At 36.8% G+C, this 16158-nt stretch overlaps 1 protein-coding gene across 1 annotated transcript in view; it reads right to left on the bottom strand.

The window, feature by feature from the left end:
* Positions 1–5885: 5885 nt before the first annotated feature.
* Positions 5886–16158, bottom strand: part of KDM4C (lysine demethylase 4C) — a 285808-nt gene continuing 275535 nt past the window's right edge. The window contains exons 21-23 of the mRNA XM_050912623.1: positions 13589–13708; positions 9598–9690; positions 5886–6851 (exon numbers count right to left, since the gene is read on the bottom strand). Of these exons, the coding sequence (XP_050768580.1) occupies positions 6675–6851; positions 9598–9690; positions 13589–13708 (390 nt within the window). The 3' untranslated portion in view covers positions 5886–6674. The remainder of the gene's footprint in view (positions 6852–9597; positions 9691–13588; positions 13709–16158) is intronic.

Raw genomic sequence — 16158 nt, forward strand, 5'->3', positions numbered from 1 at the left:
ATAACGGTAGGGCATGCTAGAGCAGACCTCATCAGCTATTTGGCACTATTCCTAGCCAGTCCATCCTAAACTCCAAAAACGGCACAAATTCATAGGGGAAGCACTCTGAGGAAAAGCAACGATGTTTCCCTGGGAACTGGGTTCCTGAAGTCCAGAACTGACTGCTTAGATCCCTAGTTCATGTCTCACCTGTGACAGGTCCTGCCCAGCTCCATGTAAATATTGAAATTCATTTCCAGCTTTATTTCAAGTATCTTCTTATTTTTCAGAAATCAAATCCTCTTCTGTTTACAGACATTTTTTCTCTGTTACAAAGACACTCTATCAAATAGTTCTAAACACTAGACAAATTGTAGGAAGGAGTCATTGCATGTTTCTCTGGGGTACACGATAGAATAGAAAGAAGAGAGGGGAGGCACTGCATTCCCATAGGACATGGAACTGTGGCCCTTTGCTTGCAGGGCCTGGGATGCCTGTTCTGTGAAAATAAACCTAGCTTCAGTCCCCATAATAATTTCCATGAAAATCTTATTTGTCTTATTTACCCCCTGCCATTCCCAAGTCAGCTTTCTCCCCAGAGAACTTCAAATCTGGGGCACGTGAATAGCTACTTGACCAAATTGCTGAGCAAGAGACTGGCTTTCAGTACATGGACACTAACTCAATCAAATATACATACTAAACTAACACCCTTTATGTATGCCAAAGCCGTATACAGAACTAGAGACACTGAGCTGCTTCCCTCACCAGAGACCTCTGTCCTTTGCATCGTAGCTCCACACAATTGTCCAAGGAAGACAGGAAGTTGTCCTCTTTTCTACTTGTGTGCTTGGAGTTGGAAGAAAAATTGTAGCTCATGTTCCTCTGCCTTTTGGTGGAAGACTTTGAAGTGGGAGCTACAAAAATGGATAGGCAGAGAACAGAATGGCTCCAGCCCTTCCTTTGAGAGGACTTAACACCTGAAATGATGAAAAAAGAGGTATTCAGCACAGAAATCTATCTTATTGCTATTTCAATAGGTCAATAGGAAAAGGAAAAATAATACCTTGTTTTCTGCTCCTTCTTCTTTCCAGCTTAAAAAAAAAATACATATATATCAAATTCTCCTGTTCCTGCATTCACTTACCTAATAGGACTCCAAGGAAAACAGCAGGGTCATGCAAGTCACTCTTGGTTGCCACATCAGGACTGGACTGAGGTAACAGCTTTGTTTATTACTCATGTGCACTGCTCATGCTCACAAAGAAAGTGAGAGGCATGGATTGCAATAGACTACTTTTAGACAAGGAAACTTTTCAAAGATAATTTTGTTCTGCTACATTGTTCCTTGAGCCTTTTCTCCTTAATAATGCAGCATGACGTTGCCATCCACTGTTAGTACTCTGTCAAAAAATGCCGTTTGGGAATGCAGCACCTCATCTCTCTTCTTCCTTGCTTTAACTCCTGTGCATCCCAGAGAGTCATTATGGTGATTCTTTCCCACAGTTCCTCTAGCGGCTAGATCTGTAAGGAACATATAAAGAAGCTTCAAGCATTGTGTTTCTTCTGCAAAAATTCTGGCATTGGCTGTATACCTCCTTTTGCAACCTTAGATCTAGCATAATAATTTAAATGCACCCAAACACACAAACTTTGTTCTGTGTGCATTTTTGTGTGTTTTTTTCTAGTGACCAATGTGAAAAAGAAAATAAAAAAATTTAAAAACTCATCACATGTAACTGACTTTCAATCTGTACAGCAGGACCAGATCCTTGGGAGAACAAAGATGACTGTTCATACAGTAACTGGCATCAGGAATAGCTGTTCCTAAAGGCAACCAGCCAGTAATTCGCTAGTACATTTCACAGCCATTTGCCTATACCAGAAGAAATTTGAGTCTCAGGCATCCTGGGTTCTGCAGAGGACTATGAACAAATCTCTTTTTTGGAATCTGGTCCCCCTATTTCTTCCCCTTCCAGCTCCATGAATTCTCCCTATCTGCCTTCAACTCTTTACACCTTTATACTGAAGTCGGATTTTTTTTCTCCAGCTTTTCTTTCTTTCTACTGCAGCAACATTAGCAGAGCATTGAGAACAAAGGAGAGCCTGTCTGTATCCTCCATTTAAGTAACTAGAGTGAACAAGAAAAGGCCCTCCCAGTTTGCAAGCCTGGCAAGGTCAGTGTTGAGCTGTGGCGGCCATACATGCACAGTCCCCTCCATCACCACAGAAGGGCACTGGGCTAGGACAAGCACTGCAAGTGGTACAGGCTCTTCCAAGACATTATCTCAGAGCCCCATCCACAGACCAGTCAGTTTATGATGGCTCAGTCAAATGACAGCACATCTATAGAAATGCTAACAAAGCCATTTCTAATATCTAATGGGAATCACCCTTTCCCCCATCCACCAGCAAGACCCTCTTCCACTGTATAAAGGAACCACAGAGGTTCTCAAACAAATGGCTGGGAAACTTCAAGACAGAAAGAATGAAGATTTTTTTTTCCTTAATCCTCCTCTTCTAAATCTTTCCAAATGACCAAACTGCTTGAAGTAGAGTTCCCTGACTTTTTTCAGGCACAAACTGACACATAAAAATTTCAACTGTAAGATATCTAAATTGACAAAGTTTTTAGTAACTCGAAATAGGCTCTTACAGAAGAAAGTTTTGGCAGCTACCAGCTCTGCCTACAAATCTAGGTATAGAAAAAATACATTAAAGTACTGAGAATCACATCTCAGCAGCATGGCTGCAGGACAATTCAGTCTGATAGTTAACAGTGAAGCCATAACCAAGTAGACAGTATATACAACAGCTCAGATGAACTCCAGTAAAACCTTTATGCCCTACCATATCATCACTCATTTTCTTTTTGCTAGATGTGTCAGAAAAAATGCTATCTATCTAAGGCATTTGGAATTCAAGACTAGAAGCCTCAGACATCGCTTTTGAAGTTCAAAGGTGTGTGATAAATTTATCAGACGATTCTGCAATTTTTAAAAAAGATGGATATGCCTTTTGTGCATATGTGCAGGAAAGATTCCTCTTGCCCACCATACATAAGCGTTCTCTCCTCCTAATATGCTGTTGGACACTGGCATAAAATACTTCAGTTGGTTAACAAGAAATAGAAATACCACTACAAAATTTAGAGACTGAAGAAAAAGCAGCATTTCATAACAGCAAGTGAAATTATCATTTTGCCTTCATGTATTATCAAAGTTACAGTTGTGATTGCGCCACTGAATAGACATGGCTAAATCAAGCAGAACAGGTAGCAAATACAACTATTTGTTATTTAGCCAGATGATAAATAACATCATCATTCAAACAGTATTTAGCTTATCAGTATTTTTTCCAATTATGTCTTCTACACTGGAGAACTTCTCACAAAATCAGAAAGGGTGTAACTGTATAAATAGGGGCAGCTTTTATCCCGCTATATTTTAAGTATCAGGGTATCATATTAACTTCTCTGTTACAAAACATTGCTGTTCACTTACCTCACAGTTGGAAAGTATAAACAAGCTTCAAAGAAAAAATATTTTGTAGGAATTTATCTATTACTCTTTTTAATTGAAAATTTTTAACCACTGTAGCACAACATGTTGTAGAGCTCCTATTAAGCATCAGCAAAATTGCTTTGCTACCGCAATACAAGAGCAAATAGGATTCAAGAGAAGTAATCCAATTTTTATCTAATTCTAGTGATTTATCAGACCTTAGCTATAGTTGTGGAGATCATAGTCGTACTGCTAAAGCATTCTACTTCATAAGCCAGCATAAATTCAAGTACTTCACTCTCTTCCTTGATATTTTTCAGATGAGTGTGAATATCCTGAAAAAAAAAATTTTAACGTATCCTGGTCAAACCACTACTTTGTGTGTGTACACTCACAAGCACACCCACAGCCTTCAGGATTTCTGAATATACAAAACAATTACTTTGCTCTTGTATGTACGAGATAATAGAAAGCATGGTTCCTCCTGTCCTGAGGTATGCAGCACTCTTGCTACGGATGTTCAATTTTTTTTTTTTTTTTAATCCTAGGAAAACCACCGCTGATTCAGTTAGCCCACCTTTAAAGGTAACATTTCACTCTTCCTACCTACTTCACTGTTCCTCATACAGACACTGTAAGTGAAATGGTCATGAATGCTGACACGCTTTTTCATCAGAAAAGATGTATCCGGCTCCAACATCAGGACAAAAATAACACATAAATGTTCTACTGGAGCAAGAACCTGGTTACACGAACAGCAAACGACCCTGTTTTGGTGTCCACCTACCCAGTTCAGAAAGTGGCAAGCTCCTGGTTTCCCAGAGCATGGCACACCAACCACTGCATGTGAATCTGCTCTCTCACATACCTGAAAGGTCCATATCAATACCTGAGGTAGAACTGAAAAACATGGCTTTTCAGGAGTTGTAAAGGAACAGGGAAGCTCTTTCTAGGCCAGTTGTTTAGCCAATCCAGTTTGCAAGGGCCATGAGGTCTTGAGACAGGAGGCATGAAACTGTGATCATGACAATGACTATGCTTTTCATTTACATAGCAGGTATTTTATAGCACCTTACAAAGGTCAGAAATCATTTCAAAACCTTCCAGAACTTCCAAAGTAAAGATTTTTTTGCTGAAACATAGAAGGGGAAACAAGCCAACTGATGTTTTTCGCATGAATGTTTTAAAAAATTTTTGCAGCACTTCAATCAGCACATTTCAAGGAATGTGGAACAGAAAGATGCTGGATCTATTTTATAGAGATGAGGCAGTTTATTCATGGTGTCATAACAGGTCATATCAGATCCAAGCAAAGAACATATTTGATTTCTAGCCTCTGTAGTACCACATAGCATCATCTATTTAATTACAAAATACATTTATATGTATTTAACCAATTAATAATGTCATAGTTGTTTTAAACCTTCATGGTGGATCACAAAAGCACTCTTATCCTAGAACAGTATTTTGAAACTAAGCGTCAATAATTAGGTTATATCAGCTGCATTTAACTCTAGAAGGCAGCAGCAATCTTGCATTTTGCAAATGTATCATTAGTTTTTATTTTTCCTTTACAATACCAGAAAGAGCTCTGATATTCTGAAATATGCCAGACAGTACCCACCACAACCCACTACCTCTAGAGAAAGTGTTATCAATTAGAAATACATTCCAATTGTCACAGCTAAGCAATTTCTTAGACTAAAGGGATTCTGAGTGATTTCATGATACAAGAAAAGGGAGTTAATGTAAAACAGAAGAATTAAATTGTCAGTTGAGGTGTCACCTAGTAAATGAAAAGATTTCACTGTCCACTTGAAAAAATAATAATGCAAGGACTACAGCGAAACAAAGATCTGTGTGCCTCAGCATATAAAGGACTGGGTTTGTCATGAAAAATTCTTTGGGTCCATATAGTCAGGGTTTTTTGCAAGCAGAACCCTAGAAACAGCAGCACTCAGATTTAAATTGAATTTTGAGAGGGCTCTTTTTCGTGTGGCAGACAGTCAGAAATCCTGCTGACGGTCCAATTTACAAGAAACAGATGATGTCATTTTGATAAAGCTCTCTTCCAGTTTCACATACCCAAGCATTCACACAAATTCAGACTTTCTGCTTTCTGCGAAACATCCAAAAAGGTCAAGATCCCAAAGACTGAAGGGAAATAGAAAGACAGGAAATGAAAGTACAGTATTTATCAAGTTCACATTTTAACACCAAGCCATGTCAGTGTCTGTGTGTATATTCTGTTGTGTTCAGGAAACTACATGCATACTGTATATAGTGAAGTTTCTTGATTCCTATAGGTATAAAATAATAGGATTGAAAATCACATCAACAGAAAAAATGCTGCAAGTAAAAGGACAGTATTTATTTGTTTATTTTAAAACATTATTACATTGATAGAACATTATTTTAAAAGGAAGACCATAATATATTCATTCAAAACTAGGCTGTTAAGCATATATATTTAAACTCTAATTTTTCATACACATAATGAAAGAAAATTATATTTTACAAATAGCTATTTTTAATAGACCTTATGAAAAACATGTTTAAAAATAACTGCCAAAATCTGCCTCTTTAAATATACAAAACACCCTTGCTGTGCTGAAGATATCTTTCTTAAAAGCCAAAAATATCTAAGTCAACAGTTGAGTCCACATCAAACCCTACTGAAAGCAGTAGTGACATAAAAATGTAAAAGCACTGTACAAAGTAGGTACAGCTTTTGTTTGTCTTAATACTGTACATATTTGTCTTTGTTTTAAAAATGTTTTATAAAAACTGCTATTATTGAACTTAACATCCTTTCCTGTCTGCAGAAAAAAATGAGCCACTGAAATTATCTCTGTTTACTAAAATCTCTCCTCTTCTGAATGTGAATCTTCTCTCATAATTCAAAGGAAATTTTACGACTTATTTCAATATGAGCAGGACTGAAAGTTTTCTTCAGCATATCACTGTGTAATCCCTCTTACTCTCACTTGGTTTCCCCCTTCGTTTCATAATGCAAAACATTACAAAATCTTTAATACCTTAACTGAAGAAATCAGAACCCAAGTACTTCAGTTTACGAGGCTGGTGTATGGATTAGTTCATTGTAAAATCGAGTGTTCAATTAAACCAAAACCAATTGCAAATAATGCTGCATGCTTTTTAATCAACAACCCTCTCTCTCTCTTGCTTCCTTTACAGCCCCTTCTGGCATTTCTTCTGGAATGAGCTTTTTAAGAAGGTGCGGTATCCTGGATCATCCACATATTCATTCCTAAAGCGGGAACTCAATACTCTCTGCCTCTTCTTCTCTCCCAAGATAATATCTGCTCCATAAAATGTGTCTTCAAATCTCATGTCAGAGGCTGTAGACTAAAAACAGACATTAATTACACATACAGCTTCATACAGGCCATCATATTCTGACATATTTTAGCCAATTTACATGGAAACACAGACATATTTCACTAGATCACATGAAGCTAGCTACATTATTGATTATGCAGTTACAACTGTTTTCAGGAAAATGTCTAAATATTAAATATATATTTTAAATGTACACTTAAAATATAATTTTTACTTTTCCATATTTTGCATGTACTACTTATCATTTAATTCTCTAGGTCTGTAGTGTTCCTTAGAAACATGTGACTAACACCAGTTTTGATTTTATCCAGAGGTCACACAATCACTCTAATTCAAGGTGAAAAACAGCAACATGGAAGTGATGCAATTGTTGGGCAGGTTTGATCCTAGCAGTATCAACTATTATCCACTACTTTGTGTTATTCAGAAAAGTTTTAAATGCAAGGTACTGTGGCATGGACCTCTGAAAAGAAACATGCACACCTCCCAGTTTGCAAAGAATTGGAGTCAGAAGTTTGGTCATTCGTCACCAAAATTAAAATAGTTGGGAATCAACTGAAACAAAGCAGCGGGACAGCAAACAGCAAGCCATTTCAGAAAAAGCAGTGGCAGAAATTTTTGGACCAAACTGGAGTCATGGTAAAATTCCCAGGATTAGGAAAAGCATCATTTAGAAGGAATTGGTGTCATTTATTTCAAGAGACGGAGGCAGTATCATAAGCTGTCTTTAACTTGCACTGTCTTCAGCATGAGGAGGGGAAGGAGGTGTTGGGCATACCTTGAGAACTAAGCTACATATTTGTAGAATTTGAGGCAAGAGTAGAAATTAATGCAAAGCTCTGAGCACAGGCTGCAGTTTGTTTTATTTAGTTGACCAAATTCAATGTTTTTAACCTATACTTAACTCCCCCGTGAAGTTGATGGTGTCAAATACAAAGAAATAAATATTGATCTATAAAAACTCCATTTTAAAAAGAGTAGCATAAACCCAACTATATTTGTATTGTTATCCTTAGTGAAATGCAACAGTTTACATTCTACAGAACATGCAATTAATTATAAATGCTTTTTACACATAGTCTCTAAATCAAAAAATGGTAATGGAATGCTTTCCGAGTATAATGAAAAACCCCATCGAATATAACCAGATGGTTCATTTAACATTTTCCGAGACATCTATCTTAACTCTAGACAGTCAGGACGCTGAAAGATGTGTGCACTTATCCCAAATACATTCACAAAAAGGTGTCTTAGCCAAGAATATTTGACCACTGCACCTCCCATTAGAAAGAGCGGTCCTAATCTTACTCTATTCCTTCAGTAAAACAGGGCATCCTGCTGGTGAACACTCCCTCAGCAGGCTGACAGCCTCACATTTCTCCGTCTCTCTTCCTTTCCCAGCTTTACTGCCCCTTTCATACATGATGCCAATCCTTTCCTTTGACACATTCCTAGCTTCTGAAATATACAGCATCCATGTGGGGTTGGCTGCTGAGAACTGGATGAAAGGAAATGATGATAATAACAATGATGGCAGCTGCATGCGGCAAGAAGCACACAAAAGGAAAGTCGGCCTGAAACCTTCTTCACCTACCTTGCCATGTAATGCTATGTTAGTCCACCAAACTCATATAAACTGACTTATGTCTAAAGAATCAACTCTACACATCATTCCTCTACAACTCCTTGCACCCAGCTTTCAAGAATCAGCTAATAAATGTCACATAATGGATATGTGAACAAGTATTGCATATGAGCCTACCTCCCTGCAGCAGTGAAAAATATACTGTACACTGCTCTCCCTTTCAAAGCTTCACTGAAAGGATTCTTCAAGTAAGAAGGAATTTTTTATTCACAACAGTGAATTATTGTTTGTTCTCAATTATGACAAGATTTTTGCATCTTTATGGTTTGATTTTACATGTTCAGAAAGCTAATGCTTAACTTGTAATGCAGTTTTGAACAAACAGCTCTAAAATAGAACATGGACAGGAGAAGAACATGGTGCTCTTCTGAGTAGACTTGGTAATGGATTGAATTGCACGGTATTTAGCATTAATGACAAAGGCAGGTAACAGCAGTCATCTTGTCTCCTCCAACAACTGTATGGCAGAACTTTTCCTTGTCAACCTTTAAGTGTTATGCTCTTTATGAACCTCAACACTTTTCCACATGGCATACATATAAATAATTAGCTGGTGGACGTTGTTTGAAACTGCAGGAAACTTAAAAAATATAGCAAAGATTTGGTTTTAAACCAAAGACCAGTGAAATACTGATGAGTCTTGCCAGTGACGTTAACGAGTTCTGATCAGGCACTTTGTTTCTCAGAACAAGTTAATTGCATTTTTATTAAATTCAATGCTTTTAAAATCACAAAGCTCTGAGAACTTGGAAAGTTTTTTAAAAAGTATACACGTTTTAAGCATACTGAAAGAACAGAATGTCTGTCAATTTAAATATTTACTAACTTGATAATTCATGATCTGACAGACGATCGACTGAGATGTCCCTTTTAGGAGAAAAGAATTCTGTTTGACAACAGCATTTGCCTGTACTGGAAGAACAACTAACCATTCTCACTAGCAAACGGACACTTGTGCTAATTGTGCTGATTTAGCCAGTCATATTAGTACAGGCTTCACAAAACATTTGTCCAATTTAAACTGAAAATACAGAATAAAGCCAAGGATAGTGTTATTGGCATTTTGAGCATATATATGCTATAAAGTTATCATCAGCAAATACTCACAAAACGTGCTTTTACTCTCTTAGGAAGCTCTTCATCTAGTGTATAGATCTCTTCTCTCTTCACTACTATTTGAGAACCATCTTCAAACTCAACCTAATTGAAAAAAATGGGTATTTAAAAATAAAATAATAATTCAACTCTTGCAGGAAGTTTCTGGGAATGTCTCCAGACAAAAATATATGTGCAAACACAGAAGATTTATACACAAATATTTTGCTATCTATTTTAGGAGGGTAAAATTAGGATAAAACATAAATTATGTTATTTCTTAGGAAATGCAACACATTCATAAGTTGAAAATAATTATCTAAGCAAAGAGACTTCAAAATCAACACTGACACATATACCATAAAGTAAAATTTATTAGATTAGGAATGCCGAGCAGTAACAACACAGACATTATTTTGTAGGAGTGACACATTAAAATGTCTTCCTGTCATTTTTACTTGCCTCTAATTTTTTCACTTGCTTCTAATAAATAAAAAATTAATTTTAACATCCTGTGATTCAAGGTTGAGGAAGACCATGTCAAAAGAAAGAAAGTATGAGTGACAACTAAGGAAATAGCAGTTAACAGAATTTCATTGAATCTGATGGAATTTCTTTAAAATGCTCTGTTCAGAAGATGAAAAGCTTTATCATGCTTAGGTTTAGATTTAATCCAACATGAACCCCGTTAGCAGAAAATGAGAAAGGAAATGTAACTAGGTGTGGGGAATGTTAAAATGCTGAGGCTTTGAAGCATTTAAGCTTTTTCACTAGCTGCTTTTTTTTTTTTTTTAATACTTCATCTAACAATTGTGAATTTCAGCTATTATCTATGACTGCAGTTTTAGTTCCCACAGAAACTGTACTTTAAAGTTTGGTATAAAATTAAAAGAAGTCCCATTCCACATCTTTAGGTGACTTAATGACACCATGTGAATGACAACAACAGACTTAGGCTGGAAGAATAAGCCCAAATACAAACATAGGAAAACATTAACTTACCAAAAGTATTATTATAGATAAAACTGCAAAATCATGTATTTGAACTTGAAAATGGACTGGGTTTTGTAAGTTCGAATTAAAACTTTGCCATGACTGAGTATGTCAGATTAGTTGTGAACAGCTGAAAAATCCAATATAGTATATCCACTCTTGAAAGCCAGGGTAGAGATGAACTATTAACTTCTTTAAAAGCAATTTTTTTTACAGCAATTAACAGGGATGCACAAATCTGCAATGCATTTAAAATTCACAGAGCACAGATGGATAACAAAGTCACAAACTCATCCTTGCTCCTCTCTGTTCCTGTTACTAACCCCATAAGCCTAGTCTGTTAGTAGTATGTTAGAGGAACTTAAAGGTCAATTTGGCCTAAGCTTGTTTAATAAAATGATGGCAATTTAGGTATTTTTCACCAGGATGCAGGAGCAGCCTTTCTGCTATTCCTGCTCCTTACTGCACAATACATTTGGTAATATGTTTTTGCATAATACAGTTGGTAACAATGTTTTTTGCATTACTGGTGAAAGAACTGGGCAGGAAATTAACTCTGCCAGCTCCATGTGATCACAAAATCACCTCCTGAATGGGTAATGTTTTTGTTTTTACTGGCAGTGTGCAGCAGGAGGCAACTGCTTCATACCACAGAATCTGGCATGCTTGCAGTATGAAATATATTGAACATTTACAATGAAGAGTAACTGGAAGTTCTTCAGCTATCATTGAGCATACCACACTGGAAATAAATTTGCTTACTGTTAAAGGCAAACACAACAAGAGCTCCTCTAAGACTTTCAATAGTATCATGATTCATGCAAAATATAAACCCACCATCTCTAATAGCTCCAGTTTAATTCAGACTGCAGATACTACATTTCAAATCATCAATTTTATCCAGCAAGTTATTTTATTTGGACTCCTGCTGCTGTACAGTGTCTGTGTAGTATGTTATTCTCTCCATGAGATTTTCTTTTATCAGGACATCATAAATTAAAGGGTCAGCTGAAATAATAGAGTGAATGGATAATTTAATAATCTCAAATGAAACTCAAAAATAAATAGTGAACATCAATATAAAAAATGATCAAGAAATCAAACATAGATTGCATTAACAATTTCACTTGAACACCTGCTTCATTTGGCATGTATAACTGTGCTTAGGGATAGTGTAGGATACTGGGTGGCAAATGTCAAACTGGATGACACAAATTCTGGCGCATTGTGTCATAGCTCCCACACGCACAAGTACTGTCACATTCGGTACAAATGTCTCATGAACATGAGGAAAATTCACAGATTTATCCAAGTAGAACAGATTTGCCTTATTAGATCATAATACTAATTTCAGAGAGTCCTTTTCAGTCTCTCCTTTTGTCGCACCATCTAAGAGATCACACAAAAGACTTGGTAAGAGAATCTCAAAGGTGCAACAGAGATCTCACAACCCAGAAGAAGAATGGAGTATGTATATGCATGGGTCCTGGGAGCCTTCAGACAGGCTGTGTAGAAAGACAGAAGAAGAACTACTAATGTGTCTTGAAGTTAGCCTTGCACCCTCCATGTCATAGACTTTCTGTAACCTGTAGCCATGTTGTGGCAGTCTCCTCTCCTGTTCTACAGACTGAAATACTTGTTTGTCTCCAGAGTCCTATGTAGTGCAATCTGGACTCCCTCTAATCTTTGCTATTTCCCCTGTGATAGGGGTTGTCACAAGGCAGTTTACAGTAATCTCCCATGACTGTTATGCTGAGAAACTCCAAACCTTACTGAATCTCCACATGCTAATCCATTTTCCTTAAACTAAACTAGTTTCATCATGTTGTCCAAGAGGTCTAAAATAAGACAAAGCAGTTTGTTTTGACTATGTCAGATTCCTTCGAATATGAAAGATAACAACATTCATCTCATCTACCTCACAGTATTCCTAGAAGACCAGCTGTTCAGAAGATTAAATGATTTGAAGATTAATGTTACTATAGAACAATAATCTTTATATTTTATAAAGAACTTTTCACCTTCACAACATAATACAGCTGCTAAATATAAGGGAAGAGGTAAGATTTAGAGACTAGCTCAAGGGATCAGGCATTTGAGGACTTGAGTTCGATTGCAAGTCATTGGCAAAGTGAGAAGGTCAATGCAGCAAGTCATTTAGCCTCCCTGTGCCTTAATTTATCTACAGATACAATAGCAAATTTGCCATTTTTGTAGAGTAATGTGAGGACCTTAGATGAAGAGAGTTACATAAGTGAAAATGATTATATATATATATAAATGAAATGTACCTAGATTCTCATTCTTTCAGAAGCGCTATTATTATTGTGACTGTTTTATTGCAGTTTCTACCATTCACTTGGGTACTCAAAGCTGCTGACTGATTTTTCTCAAAGGCAAGCACATAAAAAAACAATTACTGTGTCTCTGAAATCAGAAGTCAGCTTTTTAGCCTTGCCTTCAGTGTTCAGTTCCCTTTTGCCTTTGCTGAGGATAAAACGCTCCTCAGATTATGTGTTAATTAATTCAAAAGTGCCTCAGATAAATGAAAGTGGGGCTGTTTATGCTCTTCTTTTTACTGTCCTCCCTTCCATCCTTTTATAAAATGCCTAAGGTTCATTGTAGTCACACACCAATACTTAATTTTATATCATTAATTGTATAATTACCTGACATCAAATAAAAGTAAATAACCTGGAGAAAATAAAAAATGTTATCTTTTAATCTTAATGTTCCACTTGTTCACCTGAGTTCTTATGAAATAAGCCATTTTCTTGATTTTATAAGAACAGGTGAAACCTCAACTCCCAAAGAGTGCACAGCACTAGTTAATGGTTTAGACAGCTTTATTTATTAGTTTAAATGCATTAGCAGTTACAGTAAGAATCCACACTCCAGCCTTCTGCAGCTTTGAAGGTGTGGCTGGCCACTCCAATACTATAGCCGAATGAGCAATTTGCAATAAAGACATCTGAAAAACAAGCACATGGTAATAAATATAGACACTCACCTGATACATGTGAGCTGTGTTTGTTCCCAGATACTTTGCACCATACAGTTTTCCATCAGGCCATTTCACTTGGACAACCTCTCCCTCTGCAGGTGGGCCCAGCCTTAGGCAATCTCTGCTCTATTTACAAAGAAGGATAGATTCTCAAATCAGTGAGTGAGCCACTACACTGAAATTACCAGTAAACTGCTTTTTACAACTTGGTAATTGCAGGAGATTTATTACCACATGTGTTTCAAGTTTTATAATCCTGATAATGGGCTAACAGAAGATACTGTTAGCCTTTATGAAAATGAAATACTGACCAAGAAACACTCTCTTTACAGCTTGATGCTGCATTGGCAAGGCAACATATGCATAAATCAGATAGCTATCAGCAACTGTGATACATTTCCCCCAAAATTAATTTCCGTCACACATTGAAAATAAAGATCACTAAAGTGCAATTGTGTATGTGCAACGCTTTCTCTTTTACATATTCAAGTAACCCATGTTTTGTTAACCACAGCACATTTTTGCTCGATGCTAACTTTGCTGACTGAGACATACCCTGATGGATCAAACTATAAATGGTGAGAATGCCAATGAGTTCTTTGCTTAGTTGACGGAGAAACACTCAAAGAATCCAAATGCTTACAAAGAAGAGTTAGGTGGGATTTTTTTTTTTTTTCCAGAAGATATGAAGCAGTTTTTTTCCTGGTACAAATTTTGTGCCTGACTTGTTGAGCATGTCAGAGCAGCACAGTTTACACTAGTTGCAACATATCCTTGTTATGGTTTCTTTTGCCCCATATGGCTCAGTATGACCTAAATGACTCATTTGCAGAGCACACTGACCATACACCCATAACAACAGCTGTCCACATGAGGAAATACACAAAGGACCAGAAAAGGATCGTGTCAGGTCTGCACTCATCAATTCTTTGGAAGCTGTCTCTGCCAAATACCCCAACAAAGGCATCTATACTTTGTACTGACTACATCACAAGACTTGTCATGTAAATTAGCGCTGATTTAGTGGTATTCTCCTAGGTGTGAGAGGACCTACCTACTCGGTGACCATGTTACTTGAGCTCACTGCTAAGAGGTCTAGACTGGGAAAAGAAAAGATAAAGCCAAGGACTCAGAAAGACTCAATGCAAGGTCCTGCAGGACCTGGTACTATCTCAGGTTGCTGCAATACTATTACTGTTTTCAAAGTCTCAGATTTACATAGAATAATTTACAAAAATATTGTATTTTTGAGTTCAACAGTTCACTTCCAACATAGGCCAACAATCATCATGACAAAGAACTCAAAATGTGGGAGCAAAAATGCACCAGTGATCCTTACTGGGACATTATCCAGTTATAATATCATGCTAGCCAAATCCAGGCTTTATAAACTGTTTTTAATCACATGTACCTTAATCCATGAATTTGATTCAAAACATGAGAAAAGAAGTGAAAAGCTGAATTTTCACAGAAACACACTTTCCTGCATGACAATACTGTCTCTGTCATCCCTCAGGTGCTGTGCCAAGGGGACAGCTCTAAAATATGCCCTGCGTGTTCACCTGGCAAAGGTTGCTGTGACAGACACAGAAAGATATATCCTTTCAACTTCATATATGTGGAGTAGTAGGTGGCTTTACTGTATTACCCTTGCCAGTATTTCCAGGAGTGGCAAGGGGAAAGGGGAAAGGGGAAAGGATGGCTGCTGCCTACTTTCCAACAGTGGAATGACTTCTCAGGGGACAGGGATTGCTAAATACTATCACAGCTCTGACTATAAATTAAATGAGACTATATTTTAATGCTTTATCCTCATTGATGACTGTCAAGATGGTTATTGACATTATCATACTTCTTCCTCTATCTATTTATTGCTAAAGTGCAAAAAGGAGTCTTGGCTAAGTGCCTTGAACCAAACTTTTAAAATGCATCATGGAAGATAGCAAATTTCCTGAAAACAATCTATCAACAGTGTCAAGCCAAACATTAATTTTCCAAGAACAAAAGCCCAGCATGAATTGCTCCCTTTGCACCTTGCAAAAGAAAAAAATCTCACAGCTTCTCTAGGATAGCTAATGGAATTGCTCATATGGAAAATTAGAGTTCTCATGCAAATAACTAGACAAATAACAATCTCATTCTTCATGTATCACCACAATGTCTTAGTCTATGGAACACTGTTTGGGAAACCTGTACTAAATAGTTCTTGCTGATTTCTACCGGAGTTCCTACCTTTTATTTTCATATTACATAACCATTTTAGAGATTCTCTTTTTACTGCAAAAAAAAATTCTCACCATTTTCTTCTGGGGAATGATTAGACCCATTTCTTAGGCTGACAAAATTGAAAAAATGCAACCTCACTTTTCTCAGTCATATAATGAAAAGTCAGACATCAAGATACAGTAATCCTTCAACATTCCTATATGCCAGCTGTAAATAACATATAGTGTGGGCTCAATCTACATTCAGCTTGTAAACCATGTACATTTCCCATACAATTACACAATATATTTTCTTCTTCACACAAATGGACAAAATTGTGCCCATCTGTACTGAAAAGCCTATTCACTTAA

Source organism: Gymnogyps californianus, chromosome Z (assembly GCF_018139145.2).
Source record: "Gymnogyps californianus isolate 813 chromosome Z, ASM1813914v2, whole genome shotgun sequence".
NCBI classification, from domain to species: domain Eukaryota; kingdom Metazoa; phylum Chordata; class Aves; order Accipitriformes; family Cathartidae; genus Gymnogyps; species Gymnogyps californianus.